At 35.7% G+C, this 20073-nt stretch overlaps 2 protein-coding genes across 4 annotated transcripts; one reads left to right on the top strand and one right to left on the bottom strand.

The window, feature by feature from the left end:
- Positions 1-8097: 8097 nt before the first annotated feature.
- On the bottom strand, positions 8098-14360 carry LOC127844584 (uncharacterized). 3 transcript variants are annotated; one of them, XM_052374953.1, is made up of 6 exons: positions 14107-14360; positions 13722-13983; positions 13305-13407; positions 12501-12648; positions 9319-9468; positions 8098-9183 (listed from the first exon to the last, which is right to left on the bottom strand). In XM_052374953.1, the coding sequence occupies exons 2-6, from the start codon at positions 13911-13913 to the stop codon at positions 8982-8984; spliced, it is 795 nt and encodes a 264-aa protein (XP_052230913.1). In that variant the 5' UTR covers positions 13914-13983; positions 14107-14360; the 3' UTR covers positions 8098-8981. The 3 variants fall into 3 exon arrangements, with proteins under 3 accessions (XP_052230913.1, XP_052230914.1, XP_052230912.1); XM_052374954.1 differs by having other exon boundaries at positions 14140-14360; XM_052374952.1 differs by having other exon boundaries at positions 8885-9183; positions 14162-14358.
- Positions 14361-17866: 3506 nt separating this feature from the next.
- LOC127846326 (iroquois-class homeodomain protein irx-2-like) lies at positions 17867-19990 on the top strand. Its single transcript, XM_052377493.1, has 2 exons — positions 17867-18024; positions 18653-19990. The coding sequence occupies exons 1-2, from the start codon at positions 17867-17869 to the stop codon at positions 18900-18902; spliced, it is 408 nt and encodes a 135-aa protein (XP_052233453.1). The 3' UTR covers positions 18903-19990.
- Positions 19991-20073: the final 83 nt, after the last annotated feature.

Here is a 20073-nt window from a genome sequence, read left to right as displayed (position 1 = left end):
GACAGTTTTAATAATTTCTCTAGCTCGAAGTCGCAACGGTTTGCTTTTCTTATTCCTTCTGCTTCTTCACAATAGAAGCTACACTAAGAGTAAGGTGGCAAGGATGAAAAGAGTGTCATATGTAAAGCCTCCACCCGTCTATATGGCTTCTCCTGCATACACACGGGTTCCGGTCGAACATGTTCCTTTAGGGGGTTAAGGTCTCTGCATTCCTATAGGAGATTTTCAGCAGTTTCAGCGCTTTCGAAACGACAAGAGGTGGTTTGGTCTGCTGTGCCCTGTGCGTAGTCAGAAGATGATAACCTTTTTCTAATCTAGACAATTAACACATAGAAAAATACGCCAAGACGAACAGTAATGTACAAAGGATGGATTGGTTTAAACATAAGGATGGATTGAACACTACCAATGACTTTAAATCTGCTACCTGATTGGAACAATTAAAAAATAAAACTTTTTTTAATTCATCGAAATGAAGATATTATAAGATAGAACTGCCTGAGTTAATAACACTGTTGACACTATTCCAAATTTCCGGGCGTCATGCACTTTTAATTGCAATGCGTTTTGAGTTAATTTCAAAAGCTGTTCAGCTTTTTCTAACTCCTCGCATATTTCAGTGAAACGACGAAGTGAGCCAAACTAATCTTAATCGTGTCCACTTTCGAAGCCCAGTAAACATACAATATAATCTTGTTATGAATATGAATGAGTCGACCGTTGCGGTTTGAGCATCGTCCCTCATGATCCGTGTTATATCCCTCTACAGGCTCTTTTTTGATCATTTTTAAATATTTACAACATATTTTCTTATTATTTTATAGGCAAACTAATATCATGATTCTAAAAATAGTTGAAGCAATAGAAATATTGACAAGAATGGATAGGAGGCAGAAGAGCGGCACGACGAGAAACCCCTGATTACCTGATACTTTCAACGCCCCGACTAAAAGATTACATTCTGCTACCACCGCGGCATTTAACCCCCACCCAAACCCGGCCATGTGCAAAGATGATCTGAACAGCTATATCACTAAACGTTACGGCAACAGTTAAGAGGAAGTTGCCACCGACCAGTTTTTCTAACTTTCCCCGGCAGCACAATCTCCAGATCTATCATCCACCTTGCAGCACAACCTCCAGATTTCTACCTTCATCTGGCAGCACAAACTCCAGATCTCTCATTCATCCCTAAGATGGCTCTACAGGAAAGCCACATATGGTGCTTTAGCATACGTAGAAACGAAAACGCACACACTTATCAATAAAAGGAAGAAACATCAACAACACAATGCGAGTCTTCAACACAAATAAGGCCTCAAATAAACAAAACCTTAAGGAGTCGGAAATAACATAACATAACATAACATAACATTTATTAGGCATAAAACAGCATATTGCAAATTTATAGCCTATACAGGTATGTGTTTGTGAGAAAGCAAAGACATGGTACATGTATTTGAGAAGTACAACACAAAACGATGAATACGAATAGTTAGGTAAAACAAAAGAGAAAAAAAAGACATGTCAAAATAATTCAAAGAATAGAATCAATAATAATACAATGATAATTGCTTTATCCAAATATATATACATTAGGCAAATGGAAACAATAATCATAGTTAATACGGTTAACTTATTATTACATCTGTTCTAATAAACATACTAAATTGAAGGCATATATTTTATATTACGTTACATTTGACCTTAGTTTTTGGGCAAAATAAACATATTTTGATAGGTTATTTAATACCTTTGTTGATTTTGATGACATTAGAATTTCGAATTTGTTCAATGTTGGCCAATGACGAAAGTACGGTTTTAGGTATTGTTGTCTAATTCCGTTATATAGGGGGCATACTAATAAAAAGTGGAATTCGCTTTCTATAGCATTCATATTACAGTAAATACACTTCCTATTTTCTTTTGGTATGTTTTCATGACGACCTTTTTCTATCGCTAGATTATGTGCAGAGATTCTGAATTGTGTAAGTGATATTCTAAATTTATTGTTATTAATACATTTTAAATATTTTTCCGTTTCAAAGTCATATTTGAAATATCGGTATGCAGCCAGTCTATTTGAGTTATTTATATTTGTGAACCAAGTCTGTTTATATATATCCAAAATTCGGTTTGTTATTATTTTTAGGTCGTACTCGTTTGGGATATGCGTATTTTGTTGTATCCATATAGAAGCTAATCCTATGTGTTCGAGAAGTTCTTTAATCTGATAAGCCCAGTTCCTACCGGCATATGTATTATTACTTTCAGCATCGCTCTTAAGCAAATTATAAATAGATTTTGTCAGTAGGTTGTTGTTCGGATCAATGATTTTTAACCAGTATTTAACTAATGTCAATTGTCGTTTTACATACATTGGGTGTCTACCTAATTCCCCGTAAAGTCCGTCTAGATTTGTGGATTTTCTGACTTTTAGTATCTTACGTAGGAATTTACAATGTATGCGTTCGATATCTTTTCCTTCATGAAAGCCCCATGTTTCGGCCGCGTAATTTAATTTGGACCCAACTAGACTGTCAAACAGTCTACATTTTTCGTCTATGTTTAATTCAAGTTGATTAAATACTGTAAACAAATTGTGTAATGCGAATTGTGAATGTTGAGCGATATGTTTTTGCGTACGGTTCCAGTCTCCGTTTTTGTAAAGATTTACCCCCAGATATTTAAATGAATCGACAATATCTAATATTGTGTTATTTAATGAAAAATTATATCGTGTATGTCTACCTTTTTCAAAAATCATTATTTTGGTCTTTTTTGTATTAACTGTTAATTTCCACTCGCTGCAGTAATTTTCTAAATCTTTAAGTAGCGATTGTAGTGCGTTAGGCGAGTGAGCGAATATGACCGCGTCATCAGCGAAAAGAAGTATGAATAATCTAGTATTCTCAAGAGTGAAAAGGTCATCCATATTATCATTAAAACTTGAAACTATATCATTTATGAAAAATAAAAATAATAACGTTGAGCTTTGGTCGCCTTGTTTTGCCCCAATATTCGACTCAAATAGAGATGTATATGTTCTTTCATGCCGGACACATGCTTTGACAGAGTTATACATGCTCCGTATGGCGTTTACGAATTTTGTGCTTATGTTTTCATTAATAAGTTTTTGGAATATAAAGGTTCGGTCTAATTTATCGAAACATTTTTCGAAATCTACGAAGGCACAATATAGCTTTTTCCGTTGGCTAAGTGTTTTTTGTATAACAGTTTGCAATACGAATATGCAGTCTACTGTAGACTTTCCTTTCTGAAAGCCGAATTGGTTTTGTATCAAGTTTTTATGTTTAGTTGACCAGTTTGTCAATCGATTTAGAAGTACTGTTGAATAAATTTTTGCCAGAATATTAATAAGGGTGATACCTCTATAGTTTTTTGCATCCTCTGTATCCCCTCCCTTGAATATAGGTATAATAATTCCTTCACCCCAGGATTTTGGATATTCACCATTTTTATACATTCTGTTAAAAAGTGCTAATATAAATGATGATAATTCCGGTATAGTATTTTTATATATTTCTGCGCATATCTTGTCGATACCGCTGCTTTTGTTATTTTTTTGTTCGTGGATAGCAATTGTAACCTCTTCTAGCGAAATGTCCTTATCTAAGTCTGGATCTGATCTTGAGGGATTATTTTCGCGCGTGCTATTTTCGGTATTACTCCTATTGTCAGAGTATAATTGTTTAAAGTGTTCATAGAGTGCCGTTGTGTTTAAATTGGTTGGGCTGTTGTCTTTCTTTAAATACTGTTTTTTAATTGTTTTCCAGAATTCTCGTGGCTTATGTTTACTAAGATTTGTGAGATTATTTTTTTCTGTATGCATGAATTTTTGCTTAAATCGGCGTTTAGTGCGTATATATTTATTTTTCGATTTAATAAATAATTTTCGGTTATGTTCATTGGATCGGTCCTTTAGAAATGTATTCCTATGTTTATTAAATTCCGCTCTGGAAATATAACATTCCTTGTTAAACCATGGTTTTTTATTGTAGTGAATTTTATTATGTTTTTTATTATTTATTTCGTTTTTTCCAAACACCTCTATTGCACTCTGTTTTAAAATATTTATAAAGTCGTTTGCTACCTCGTCAATGTCGCGCTCGTTTAAAATGGACAGTTCGAGTGAACACAATTGCGCTTTGTATTGCGATAAGACATTCTTAAACGGGTCTATTTTTAAGTCGTCCCATTTTATTTTGTAATCATATGAGGCTTCGGATTTGCTGCCTTCCTCGTCGGCAGCGTGTCTTGACGCGAGACTAAAGAGTATGCCCGAGTGGTCAGATAGCTCATTTGGTTGAAGTATTTTAAAGTTACTTATAAGAAAAATATCTTTTGGTTCTAAAAGTAGATAATCCACCAGGCTGCTACCCCTATGTGAGTGAAAAGTGAACTCTCCTACATTTAGGTCATCGTGTAATCGCCCGTTACCAATAATGAACGAAGTCGATTGGCAGAGCTCAATCAAGCGTTTACCATTTGTATCAATCACGTGGTCTTTGCTAGCACGTGGTGGGATGTAAACACGATTTGACAACTCTTCATCGTCAATGTACGTGTCAAAATCTAGAACGTCGCATACATTTGAACATCTACTATTTAAATCTCCTGTGATAAAAACTTTGCCCAGATTTTTATATCGCTCAATGTTACATTCTAGGGTTTCGAAAAAATCTATATTATTTGTATTAAGGCTCGAATTTTTTGGAGGAATATAGATATGACCTATGTAAACATCAATGCCTATGTTGAAGAGGGATTTACAACATTTTATCCAAATAATACCTGCTTGATTTTTTTCTATTACTGTAATTTTGTTTTTTAAGTGATGTTTAAAATATACAGAAATACCTCCGCTATAACGTCCTCTACTTGTGTTCGCACTCTTATTTCCATATAAATGATCACAAATAAATCCATCAATATCAGAGTTGATAAAGCTGTTGTTATGTAACCAAGTCTCTGATAGAAATAAAATATCACATTGAGTTACAGTGTTCAGAAAGTCTGTGTCGTCGATTTTTCGCCTTAGCCCATTTATGTTCCATGACAATATTGTGATGTCCTTCTCACGGCTATCCTAGTTGATGTCGACTACCCGTCCGTTTACAAATTTCTTTCGCGCCACGTTGTTCACGAACATCTTGTTGCCTACGATTCGCACGCGCTCGTGTTGTGCTTCCGCTTCCTTTGAGTGCGGGAATAGGGCCTGTCTAGCTTCTCTATATAGCTGTGGTCGTTGGATACCGACACCCATTTTACGTCTGGAGAGTTCCGTTTTTATGGCGTCGACGTAAGCCTGTTTACGCACTCGTTCGCGGTCGTTGTAGTCGTGGAACTTGGCGACTATCGGTCGTGTTTTACTGTTGGAATATGGACCTATGCGATGCACTCTGTCTAACTTGATGTCGTGGGCCTCAATCTGTAGAATATCTTTGATAAATGTTTTCACGATCACTTCGCAGTCTTCTTCCTTCGATTCATCGAACCCATAGAACATTAAGTTTTCTTGCATTGAACGGCTTTCGAGGTCTGACAGTTTGTCGTTTATATACTCCTCCCGTGTGCTATAATCTTCCAGTTGCCTTTCCATCTTCGTACGTTGGGTTTCAAGGGATGTTATCTCTTTTTGGATATTGCTGATGTGAGCCTTTTGGGATTCAAATTCAGTACTTATAAAAGCACAAGAATTTTCGACCGATGTTACACGTTTGTCAATGCATGTTAGTTTAACTTCCAATTCTGAAACTTTTACACTGATGATGTTTAACGTTTTCTCTATATTTTGTGAAGACGATCGTATGGTTCGTATGTCGTCCATTATACCTAACGCCCAGGGCGGTGGTGTGTTCTGTATATGTTGGCTTTGCGTTGGCGACGTAGGTGTGGACATGTAGAATTGTGGGTGCCCGAAATTGGGTTGCGCAAAGCTCATGGGAAGTGGTGATTGATTCTGTTGGCTCATGACTTGATTAACGTTATCTTGACTCAATCGAAAATCGAAGTACTCACTGTGCCTATTGTTTACATTTGCTTGTACACTTGGTGGACTCGACTTACTCGTGCTCGTTGTTCCCGTGCTTGCTAAACCGGTTTCGTTGTGAGTGTCCTCGCCAGACAATGGAGAATTCGCTTTTCGTTTTTCTTTTCTGGCCTTTTTCGCTTGTCTTCTATTCGAACTGCTATTATTTTTGGTTGGCATCGAACTCATAGGTTTTCCCTTCGACACATGCACTCAAATCCACTGAGAACGCTTTATTATCCGAGTTTTTTATCAAAATTGTAGTAGCAGGTTTTCCCATGTCTTTACAATCTCACGCATGCGCAATATGCAACTCCCCATACATGACAAAAGAATTGCAGAATTCACACGACACCTTGACACAAGTCAGAGCGGAGGCGAGGGCCAACCCAATTCATAAGAACAATACCAATCGTCAAGAAAGCCCAATCAAGCTCGAAAGTACATGAAAGAGATGCGGTGAAAAGACATCAAAACAGAACATGAACAGAACACAACAGGGACAATACCGATACGTGACGACTAACTAAAACCTTAAACGACGAGAACGACACGAATCGCAAAACCATCATGAACATGATTGAAAGCGCGGTTGCAAATGATTTGGCATAAGCATGCGCAAAGGGGAGCAACACCACAGTACCAAGGACACTAGAGACCGAGTGCGGTAGAAAGGAAGAGAAAATACGGCAAAAAAAAAACAACAACAACGCACAAAAGACATGAAAAAGAAACTATACTATAGGCAATGAATAAGGACATCAAACTACTGAAGAAAAGAAAAGTCCTAGGCCCTGATAACATCAACAACGAATCATTCAAACAACTTCCATGAGCAAATGGACATCTTCAAATTCGCTGATTGCAGGGCCAGGTACCCCAGTCCTGGAAGTAGTCCAGGATGATTCACCAATATTCCTGCATCTAGTAGACCATAGAGAAAATTGTCAAAAAAAACATCCAATAGAGCATAGAGACAGAAAGCATCTTAGTAACGGAGCATGACGGTTTCAGAAAATGCAGGAGAACGGAGGACCAGACAACATACCTTGAATAGGTTATGCAAGACGCATTTCAGGCCCCGCCAGTGACCAGTTCATAGACTTAAAAAAGGTCATCGGCTAAGTGTTGAAGGGCGGACTTCTAGCGAAAATTCTCCGCAGTGTGTTCAACGCAACATAAACAAGTAAACTAAATCGTATCTACACAACCGATAAGCCCGTGTGTAAGAAAACGTCGTTGCGGACAAACATGCTGCTTCGTCAAGTGGTCCCAACGGGGGATTTCTCCAACTCTGTTTATTCTCACCAACTTCATCATACAAGAACTGTCTAAAGGATAACGAGACGGTGAACTGAGTCATAGTGAGACCTCACATAAAATATGGCTCCTTCTTCTGTATTACTACTCGCGTAAGGCGGCTGCCTGGTCATTTCCATTAGAAAAACTCTACGTCACTTCTATATATTATAATTTATGTATTGCACAAATATTTTGCAAGCAATATACCAAATGCCTACAACTACCAAAGCACAATTAAAAATGCAATTCTATTTATGAAAGACATTCACTTTGTTGGATTTATGGGAAGCCGAAATAGAGAAAGGATTGCATCGTGCGTTTAATCTTTATGTATTTATTGTACATATGTATTTAATTTTTAGCGAATGCAATTAGGGGCGAACCAACTTACAACGAAACGTCGTCGATTCATCTTTTTTATTTTATGTCCAATATATCATATTATTCCAGGTATTTAACTTTCTTTCCTGTCAAATATTTGACTTTTCCAGATAAATATTCTTTTTATTGGTTTGGCACAGACCGCATTTTCCCGTCATTTCAACTCATTTGTTATTATATGCTTAACTACAGAAATGTTGTTGAATCAACAAAGGAGCAATTTTAGCTAATGTGATGACATCACATAAGCTAAAATTACTCCCTTCGTTGTACTACGGTAAAATCATTATGGTATTTAATATCTTACAGTAAACAAACTATTTACATGACGTCTTTTAAACACGAATAAGTGAAATACCACATAGCAAGTTGACGTTTATAATGGCTATTAGAATATGTTTAACTACAGAAATGCTGTTTAGAATAGAATATGTGAATATTTGTTATCTTATTTACTTCCGTACATGATTAGATGGGCAAAAATTCTCATGCGTTTATACATGCATGTATATATGTCGAAATTAATTTGTATGGGTCATTTTCTTCTTTCTTGTGAACGTTAATGTTGGTCATATTCAGTTATAGGCTCGGACTTAATGCGTAGACAAACTGACAAATGATAAAATAGTTCATGATTAATATGTGATATTGCAAATCAGAAATATAAACTCTGTCGCATTTTTAAACATACAGATGGTAAAGCATGCCATGCCTACGTAACGTGTAACATATTTCTTAAACGAAAAATGTAGACATCAGAAAATGGGATTTTTTTCTTAAACATTCATCACATACAAATGCAAAAAATATACAATATAATTTTTAAAACTATAGCGAACGATACTGATGCACATGTAAGCAAGCGTATATCGGCTCTTAAAACATAATAATTCATATACATGTACATGAAAATACCATGACCAAATTTAAATACCATCTACATGTGCTTCGATTCAACAATGACAATCGTTTATATGGTTAAAACGAAACAGTTGACAAATTGAATTATTTGATATTTGAGATTCCTTCCCAATGTTGGAGATAATCTGTAAAAATCAAGTTCTTTTGTCACATACACACGCACATGCACGCACGCATACATACATGACGAAAATCCGAATGAGGAAAGTAATATCAAGTAAGAAGGAGTTTAATTTAAATATATTGATTTATTATAAAGAAACACTTTTAAAGCATTTTTATATAAATAAATGCAACAATTAACGATTATTTTAACGGACTATTTCTACAACGTCCAGTTGTTCTGTTCTATGCATATGATCGCTACAACCGGTGCCATAACGAGGCATCCCATCAGCCCCTCGCCGTTGATTTTCCACTGCTCGCCGGTATAATGACCAGGGGTGTTTGTGTAAATGCTGCCTAGCACGGTGGGATTGTAAACGTTCCAGAACCAATGCATCACACTGGCAGGCCACATTGAATACCTGCCGATGAAAGGAAGATAGATTCAGATCTATATTCATAAATTACAGAGAGTACTTTTGTTTGTTTCTTGAGATTATTTCATCCTATCACACGATACAACATGATTACATCAGTGTCACTACTGAATTACAAACCCCGACTTAATGGCGACCCAGCCATGTGTGAACGCAGCGAATACACACGAGACACATTGCACGATGGCGGTGGTGCGAGGGCGCTGTGGCTTCGTGAGCGACATCAACAGAACCATGACGGGAACGTGGAACAAGCCCCAGAACACACCGCTGCAACGAGGTATGTGCATTTTTTATTTTTATTTTTTAGAAAATTATAAGGAATGTTGAAGTGATTCCAAAGTACTGAGGTATGGATGTGACGTGTGTATTGTTATACTCCTGCCAGAGCTCCAGATAAGGTTTTGTGAAATTCTTAAATTACTACCAGATTTTCAAAAATAATTCTTAACTTAAATTTTATTCTTAATGTTACTACTAAGTTTTGGAAAATAATTCTTATGTTTTCTAAATGACCTAAAAATAAATAATAATGGTTATTTTCATGCAAAAAAAAATCAAAATAAACATACTAGCAACTTTATTTATACGAGTTCAACAGTGTCTTTTCAGTATTATATAATTTTATTTTTCAAATACCTTCATATGCCCAAACTGTGCTTAGAGTGCATGCCTTAGATGAATTTTTACATATTTCACAATTAAAACGGGTCTCCCCTCCAATCTTTTCAACGATTAACACAAGGACTTGTCCCTTCTTCTCGTCAATGTTTTTTTTTGTGTTTAAGTTTGGACCCGTCGTGTTGCGTTTTTGTTTAGCTTTTCCGACTGTGTTTGCAACTGAACATACAACATCGTATAAGATCTATTCTATAATGTCTTTCTAAACATTTAACTTCGGCTCACTTTGCGTACAATATGTCAAAAGCGTGTTTTGGGATGCTTTGCAGTTTTTTAGGACGCCTTCTGGGCGCCGCCATTGTTTTTTGACAGATAGACTGTATACGCCGCTTTTATTGGAAAAATGCGCTTTGTTCAACAAACCCGATAACCATTCTATAGACGAGTTAACGCGTGACGTCACACGCACCTGCAAAGTTTAGACTCCGCCCACTGGTTGGCAAAAAGAGTAGGAATTCATATAAGCGCATATAGAGAAGGTTGACGTAATCATCGTTTTTATTGATAATCATGAACTGTATCAAATATAATTTTACTATTTATGTCTGAATAAAACATAAGCATGCGTGGAAATTCATTTTTGAAACGATTATATTGTTGTTATTATTTGTTTTTACTAAAAACGAGCTCTGGAGTGGAACACTATCTACGAGCTCTGTGTGTGGTAACCACAAACATCTCTACTAAACGCATCTTCACGTCCATTTTAGATACAAAATGTCAGAGATGGAAATTCTTTTAGAATAAATTAAATTTAATGAAAGAACACAAATATCGATGAAAACAAACAACAAATAGATCGCTTTTTGTTCGCAACATATAGTAACTGATTTTAACCTTAATATATCTGTACAAACTTACCTTGTTACACAACAAATAAATTCATAAATCTAATTGTTTTATTTAATTGTGCACACCAATTTTGACACTTTTGTTTCAGCATTTCTAACCTGGTGTTTAATTGCACCGTTGTTCGTCACAAGCATATTATCTCGTTATGATCGGAGAATGCCCAGACAATTACACAGAAAACATGCCAGTGTCATAAACATAGGGACCTATACTTTAATTGGGTCCCTGCATAGACCACATGTGGCAGACTTTATGATACCCCAAATCATCTCTTGGCATATTGAGCAGTCATATATACCGGTAATATTGAGCAAGCCAAAAATTTAAGCCAAAATACGTAACATTTGCTTTAATGAATAATTAAACATATTAAAAAAAGAAGATATTTGTCCGAAACGGATTAACAGGAACATGTGTATTTATATGTTAGCCAGTTTAATCATAATAATAGAGTGCTTTATAACTTTAAATTAAAATTTGTGCAATATTACTGCTAACAATTGATGTATTTAACGCGGGTACCGGCAAATGTAAACTCGGCAATTTAGTGTGAAGATTGTACGTTCTCGCAGTGCACGTAACTCCATCATGAAACCAAGCAATCACAATGGATAAACAATATTTGCGTAAAATAAATCAAATAAATATATATATTTATCATAAAATGCTAGATTGTTACATTTATCACTCCTTACTACTTGTTAAGAGATTTCAATATACATGTATGCAAAGACAGTTCAATTTGCACAATATGCAGGTTTTATTTCCATTTGTATAATATTTTTTAAATATTGTAATTCAATGGAAACGAAACGAAAATTCATTATATGGAAAAGAAAATTACCACAACATTTAACGATTGTTATGTATTCCGTTTTTTATGGCTTTGTTTTATAATTGATTTAATGCGCCTCTTATAATACACTTTCGATCGCAGATGAACATTAACAATATCAACACCGTTATAGTTATAATAAAATAAATGTAAGTTTTATAAGTTTTGAAATATCATTTTTTAAAGTCTTACTATAAAAAAAGAATACGGCTAATTTATTGTTTTGTTGTGTGGTATTGTCAGTATTTAGTCTTCCGACCATGTTTACTCTGAGGCTAATAACTAATTTGTATTTTTATAAAGAGGAAATTATATATATGAATATACATTTATTGGTTCTAAATATGATATATTTGCACTATTGTTTAAGAGTTGTAATGTTTATTTCGGATTTTTTATCGTTTAATTGACTTAACAAAAGCCCTTTATACATGTTTTACGTGACTGTAACCAGTGTTTTTGCCAACCAGTCAGTGCGCATGCGCGGAAAATACCGAATGTAAACAATAACAATTAACTCGTCTATATAAGCACTGCAAAGATCTTTAATAGGCGAAAAGAACTCAATAAAAATCGATACGAACCGATGAAAAAATAATATTCGTAACTTGATTTTGTAATTCTTAATGGTACGACAAGATTTTAAAATAAATACGTAACGGACTTGAAAATAATTCGTAATTACGAAAATACGACCCTTATCTGGAGCTCTGCCTGCGATAAGTGGGTATATTGAAATCATTCTCGGGTAGGGTCGATCAGTCCGCACAAAATGATATAAACATGTACATGCTGATCTGGAGCACCGGTGGGCGCATATAACCTAATACTCATTTTCGCATGACGCCGCTCAAATTTTATTTAAACATTAAGTCTGGTCATGAGCTATCCTAACTTACACAATAAACACTGAATATAATTGTACTCAGTATACCATATCAGTATAGCCTGGTTGGTAGAGTAGCGCTGCACGAGGCAAGGCAGCAGGAAGCAGCGCCAGCCCACTTCCTCCCCCGCCGCGCGCATGAACCCACTGACGTAGTTCCGGTTATGACCGTGAATGGCGGAGGCGCGCATTTCAACTGGAGATAAAAAATAACACAATAATCAAGTAGCTCCGCAGTGTCCAAACTTGAATTATTGCCTATAGGATCAATCGTGTGCAGGAAACTGCATGTAAAGATCTCCACATGTACTCGCCTTCAATATCTCAAGCCTTTCGTTCTTATGTATCTGTTTTCAATTCCAGATATGAAGCTTATAAAAGAAGTTTCCCAAAATACCAACAAACAGCGATAAAACGATTTATACTGTTATTTGTTTCAATGCCCGGATTTCCATACACGGCACAACCTGTGCAATACTTACCTTGCTTATGAGTATTATTTCGCTTGTGCATGGTGCGTCCTATAATTTGTGACTAATTACAATAGTTAATTTGAACAAATATGCGCCTCGCTCTGGGAAAACAAGGCCGAATGCATGTGCGAAAATTGTCGTCCCAGATTAGCCTGCGCAGTTCACACAATTAATCAGGGACGACACTTTCCGCCAAGACTAGATTTTCGTTTACAAGAAACCTTCTTAAAACGACTAGTTATATTAAAGCGGACAGTGTCGTTCCTATTTGCATATGTGGACTGTACGTGTTAATCTGGGACGACAATTTACGCACAGCCATTACGCCCCGTTTTCACAGAGCGAGACTAATATGTTCATGTCACTATAAGGACCGTACCTTTCTGTGCCCATCCGATGTGGCTGGATACTTTCACACACATTTGCACGAGTGCTACGACCATTACCATGGAAACAATGCTGTACACGATACTTGACACGGGCTGAAAAAAATAAATGAAGAGTGTTTTTTTTTTCAGAATGGTGAAAGAACTTGGCATATTTTTTGTTTATTTGAAAAAAGGAGATGTTTCTACTATCGAAATCATTATATGTGGAACAATTAACGATGAATCATCGAACGCGCATCTATCACCATTCTTAAACTGGCCTTTTATGAGTAGTTATGAAATCGAGTGTAAATCATTAGTGTAAAGCTCGTCGCAGACAATCTAACTTATTTCGCAAAAAATGTCATATTATGCAAACTTATATGATTTCACCATCCGTTGTGAGTAGAAGCGTACGTTACACATACCTGGTCCAAACCGGAAGTCATCCAGACGAACTCCCGTAGCGTCCCCTTGAAGAACGACCACACAAGGGCAGTTGCCCCGGGCAGGAACATGGCGTACGCTAAGAACTCGAACGGCCGTTCGCGCAACACGTACACCCATATGGCGGTAGTAATTATCACGAAACCGCCAAACAGAAAACATTCCGTAGCCATGGTGATTTTTGCTTGTACTTGAACGTATTGATCGATGGAAGCCGTTTACAGCAATCGCATCACCGTATATCTAAAATAAAAATAAAATGATTGCGAGTGTATTTTTTTAACGCGTGATTGATTATGTTCGACGGTTGACACGCTTTGTCATATCTGGATAATTATAAGTTTATCCTTCTACGTTTACTATTACCGGTTTCACTCGCGATTTTACAAGTGTATTTACATCCTGAACTTCAGTCACATACACTGCATTTGCAAGGGCTGGTCCTTCAACTGTCAATTTAACGGATCGCATTGAATCTATCAGAAACTTTACTTGATCGAACGATCTAAAACGACTTATGTACATGTCATCTTTCAAACGTTGTTGACAAAATCTAGAACAAAAAGCAAAGTTGAATTAGTATTCTTATCAGCCAGAGCACGTATCAGCTAATACTGGAGTGAAGTTGATAGCCGGGCTCTAGGCGATACGTTAGGTCACAAACCAATAAATTATCATATTTTAGCAGAGTTGTCGTTCGTTGAAATCACCATGGCCGTCTGCACTCTGGATCAGCAGACGATTTATTTCATATCTTACGGAGGAATCCGAGATAGCCGATGTATCACGATTGGGCCGTCTGCAGAGGGACTATTGGCAAGAATCAAAATCGAATAAATTTTTACGGAGCGGAACAAAATAAAAAAAATTATACGCACGTCAAGTGCACTTAAATATTTAGTGTACATGTCAAAGCGCACCGATGAAGATTCACTGCTTCTTTGACAATTCTACATACTTCCACATACAAGAAATGTATGGTTCAAATTGAGCATGTTATAGCTTCACACATCCAACAAGTATGTTTACATCTATATTACATACCTAAATATAAATAGAAACAAAATTACGTTGATAGTTTTCTATATGGATTTCAAAAGGCTGCGAGTTTGAACAATACAAAACGGGCAAAAGTAATTTTTATACAACATAATAATTCAGATTATGAAGATGATGTTGAACAATTAGTCGAAAATGGAAAAATATGGCGAAATACTATTTGTTTATATGCTATTTATATTGTAATGTACGTTTATTCAGAGACGTAGATAACAGAGATTGGCAGCTCTTAGACGTTATCTACGTCTCTGGTTTATGCAGAATTTCTATGTGTTTGATGTATAATTGTTTAAACACATTATATGGCGTATTTATATCAATATAAAGAGGAAGTTAAACTCGAACGCCATTTGCTGATACGTTTTTGCATAACGTTTTAATGAACACAGGCTGCATTGGAAACACACATCTTTCACATTAGACCAGATCACATGTGAAAATTCCAATAAACCAATCACGGCTCATCAACCCGACTACTCTGATGACATAACAAGGCGGGGTACCAGGCTATGCTCAATGCAATCACAATCAAGTCATTTCAATTAAACCAACATTTAACTGATCTCTAACAGGCTCCCCGCTTTTCAACCTATTATGACCACTGTCATAGCGACCCATCCGTCAAATTTATGTGACAGGAGTAGCAGTGGGTCCATTTTCGCTCGTTATAACTGGCGCCGCGCCATAACGCCCATCTTCATCCGAAGTCTCCCCATACTATTTCCTGTTTACAATTTAAAGAATTAAGTAAATGAATTGGTAATTGTTGACCAGTTACTGTTTACACGTTTTTTAGTTTTAAAGCATTTTATTAATTGTTATTAAAGAGTTACCCGATCGTTTTTACGATCCGGGTTAATGAACTTTCTCACGAAGTAATATCGCGTTGCTTTTATTGGAAGAAGTGAGAGGAACTAAGATGGAACAGGTGTGTCCTATTGTATACACGGATGACTATACAAAACGTAAACTTTTTAACGTAAGTAAACATTTTTAAGGGACTTAAATGTCATTTAAATTGCTCTCATTTAAAGTGTTTTGACTTATTAAAGAACAGATCATATGTTCATACATACTTTCGCCGGACATAAAGATAAAATAATAATAAAACATATTATATGTACCACTGTTTCATTTGAAATCAGAGTAATAAAAAGTGATAATTAAAAAAAAGAAACGTGCGAAGGGGACTTGTTCATATAGTTTCGACATTTGTTGAAATTCGTCGCTTATTTGCTTAATAGAGTAAACTAAATTAAAAAGCTCAAGTATACACACAACAGCAATAACAAAATAAAACCTTAAAAATATATTTACATTTATTGATGAAACCAAGATACGAAGCGGGGACGTCTGGATTTTGCGTACTAGTATTTAATTTTATTTAATAGATACACGTTATGACACAAATTAACGAAAACAGCAGAAACACCCCAAATTGCTCCATCGTAACGCTGTTGAATTGTTTAAATTTTCATTGATCATTACTCATAAAAGGAACATGTATTTTCATAATACAAGTCTATGCATGTATTATTATTTTTTCCATGTGTTCACTGTTCTTTAATTTTAAAATCGTTGACAGAAAGTTGGAAAATTGCCTATTTGTCAATCTTTGCATACGACCCTTTGAGACACACGCTGAAGACAAACCACATTCGTGTACCTAATCGATGGAGAATTCCGGAATAAATGCAGTTGCGATCTTACAAAAAATATATGTAAAGGAACGTAACTCAAATTATTTAAAACTATTGACGCTTTGTATAATATTAATTCCACTCGAGCATCTTTATTTACTTTTTTTTTCAGCAAAAGATTTTGAAGCGTTAGACCTCTTACTAAAACATTTGTTTTATTAATAAATGACCATTAATAGCTTAAATCATAGATAATCAAAATAGATTTTGCTAATAGTGGAGCCAACATTAAAACCTAAACCAACCATACCTTAATTTTTAAGGTCTAAGTAATCAGGTTGCAGAATCAACTGGGTTTTCAGGGGGTTACACACGGGCTGGACAGAATGTAAACACACCGTTAGGAATTGTTTTTCAAAATATCTCAAGTTATTGAAATACATTTGCAAAACAAATCGTGCATAAAAGACAGTTATTATTGCGGTTTGTGCCGATATCTTAAGGTATAAGAATAGATCATTGAATACGTCTGAAATCATTGACAAAATTTCAAGTTTCGTGCATCATAACAGTGCAGCACACAACGATTTTTTGATCAAGAACACAGGCTTATTAAATAAAGTAATTCTTATATTTTTCACATCGCCATAAGAAGCATAAAAATCTGTCTTTTATGCACTAGTTGAAATATAAAAAAAAGTTTAAACAGATGTTTGAAAAAAAGCATCACTTACCGGTGTGTTTTCATTCATTAACGTATAATTGGGAAACCATCCAAGTCACGTGATCCTGCAACCTGGTAATCGAGAGATGTGAGACATGCTAGAATCATAACGATGTATAGCAACTTAAAGCGAGTATATACGATTTTAATTCCTGTAGTGTATTTTCTTAACCATAAAGCAATACATCCGAATAAACGAGGAATGTTAAGTGAAATATAGTAATTGCCTTATAATGGTGCCATCAATGCAGTTTTATTTATACAGTTTTGTTTAATTTGAATTTAAATAAATTCGTTACGACCATTGAAAGACAACACCGGCAAGTTAACTCGTATTTGTTGCAATACAAACAGTGTGTCGTTGTGCCGCATATGCATAGAATATTGAACATATTAAAGTGAACATGTTTTTGTTCATGAATGAGTGTTCTGCTAAACGCGCGTAAATTATTTGTACTTGAATATAACTCTAGTACCGTTAATTTTATGTTTAGGTTTAATAGGCTTAATTCGTGTGCGTAAAGTGATTTCCAAGATTAGCCTGTGCAGTCCGCACACGCTCATCAAAGACGACACTTTCCACATTCACTAGATTGTATTAAGTAGAGACTAACTTTAAACGGAAAAAACCATCGAAGTGGAAAGTGTTGTTCTCTGATTAGCCTATGCGGACTGCACAGCCTAATCTGGGATGATACTTTACATGCATTCAGCTCAGTATTCCCAGACCGAGACTCGCTGTATATTGACGACCTTTCAGCTCTGCCCTTCGAACGTTCGGAAGCAAGAGGAGCCAGACTCAGTTGATTGGGAAACGCGTTCTGCAGCCATTACGCTAGGAGCCGCACGGGAGATTCATAGGTAAGCCGGTCGCAGCTTTAGAGACACATTTACAACCATTATCAGCTAGATAGGACGAACACTAAAAGCCGTGCCCTATGTATTATAATAAGATATATTTTAACACAATTTATTCAAGATTTTGTAACACACTTTATTCGAGAACAAACCTCATTGCGCACGTGTACATGTCACAAGAATGACAACAACAAAGCTGCAAGGCGGTGGTTTGCATAGAAATAACAGTTTAAACATTTAAAACCCAACTATATACCATAACAGAGATGCATGAACACTTTTGGAAAATGCCAAATATTATGTGAAGGATATATCTCAACTACAGATGAACATATATTTTGTTTCCCTGACAAATACGGTAAAACGTTTCAGTGGTGGGGCAGGTCTGAAAAATGAGCGTCGTCATGCAGTGTATGAAAACAAAACTTTATTACATATTTAATTGTTCATATGACTTAACTATCATTGTTCGTTTTTGTTTGGTTTTATAGTTAACGAATGAAATATTGAAATTTGACATTATAATTGAATAATCCCCCTTTTTCTTTTCTTAAAAGTTTATATTTGGTATTCATACAGACTGGCAATAAGCACAGTAATATATTTTATTTCATTTAATCGTATTTTGTAGATCCTACAACCCGACACATTCCGACCGGAAGCTGCCAGTGAAGGACAACGTCGGGGCGCTCAAACTCTGGCTCACCGTGCACAGCGCCAACCCCTACCCGAACAAACCCGAGAAGATCATGCTCGCCATCTTATGTGACATGACTTTGACGCAGGTGGCCACGTGGTTCGCGAATGCAAGACGGAGGCTTAGAAAGAGCTACGCAGGCGATCCTTTGATCAATAACTGCCTTAGGGCTTGTCCCCATTGAACACAATGAGACGAGATTTTGTATTCAGTATTTTCCAGCACTAGCTTATTCAAATATATCGTCATTTGTATTACTTTATAGTGTGTTTTAGTAAAGCGTAAACCTGTAAAACGCATACACTAATTGAAGTTAACGCAGGGAAAATTTCATAAGAGAAAAAAGAGTGAAACTTGTTCTGTGTCAATTTAATTGTATCCCTGCTGGATACGAACTGAGTAACTGAATTAAGAAAATGGTTACACATTGCTATCACAATTTCAAAAAAAAATACTCCCGTTATACTTTATTCAGTATTTTTATCTTAATTGTGATTTGACTGTATTTGTTTGCGTTCCTTTCCGTGTTTAGGGTATTTTAAATTACTAGTATTATTTATTTAGACACGTACCCAGTCCTTAATGTTTGATTGCCATGACGACAGCTATTCAATATTATTTTAATAATTACTTTTCATACACGAGAAAATGACTGCATGTGCAGTGCAACTATTTGGTTGATGGCATAGTAATAGAATTAAGACAAACGACACACTTCGCAGCATCAATTTTCACGATTTTTGAAATGACTTAAAATCTTATTAATTAAAAACCCGAACAATCAAACTATATATGTTGACCTATATGTGTGACCACGGCATTTTGACCCATGGGTATGATTTGATCTATACAAGCCCTCTCATCGAGAAACAATTTGTGTCAATGTTGTTTTAATCGCTTTATTCGTGGCCATTAACACGCATTTATAGCATCAACTTGTTTATACATGTATAAGGTTATTTAAATCGTTTTTGCCGATGTTTATATTGTTAATCATACACGTATTTTAAAATTTTCGGTTGCATGTTTTGTAAAATATCGTGTTAGTAAATTGCTTTATTTAAAAGTACTGGAGGTTAATAATAATTTTCTCTAAATAATTTATCAGGAGTTTCTTTCTTTCGTCAGATATGAAGGACCAGGCCAAAGAATATTGTAAGTGTGGCTAGGTTGCTGATGTTTTGTCGTTATTTTATTTCACAACAATAAATCAATAAATTAACCTTTGTTTGGTAGTGGTGCAGCAACTTATGTTGCAAAAAATAAAAGTTCAAAGAATTTCGGTTGGTTTGTTCTTGCTTTATATCGCAGTACCAAATTGAACGAAGGACCGAATAATTGCCATATGCATGTAA

Source organism: Dreissena polymorpha, chromosome 9, assembly GCF_020536995.1.
Source record: "Dreissena polymorpha isolate Duluth1 chromosome 9, UMN_Dpol_1.0, whole genome shotgun sequence".
Lineage (NCBI taxonomy): Eukaryota > Metazoa > Mollusca > Bivalvia > Myida > Dreissenidae > Dreissena > Dreissena polymorpha.
This window is presented reverse-complemented; position numbering and strand designations above follow the sequence as displayed.

Coding starts and splice junctions, on each gene's coding strand:
- LOC127844584 (XM_052374953.1), bottom strand. CDS start 13,913: ATGGCTACGGAATGTTTTCTGTTTGGCGGTTTCGTGATAATTACTACC. Junction 9,469..12,500: donor AACCAGGCTATACTGATATG/GTATACTGAGTA, acceptor ACCTCGTTGCAG/CGGTGTGTTCTGGGGCTTGT. Junction 9,184..9,318: donor TGGGTCGCCATTAAGTCGGG/GTTTGTAATTCA, acceptor TTTCATCGGCAG/GTATTCAATGTGGCCTGCCA.
- LOC127846326 (XM_052377493.1), top strand. CDS start 17,867: ATGCATTCAGCTCAGTATTCCCAGACCGAGACTCGCTGTATATTGACG. Junction 18,025..18,652: donor GCCGCACGGGAGATTCATAG/GTAAGCCGGTCG, acceptor CGTATTTTGTAG/ATCCTACAACCCGACACATT.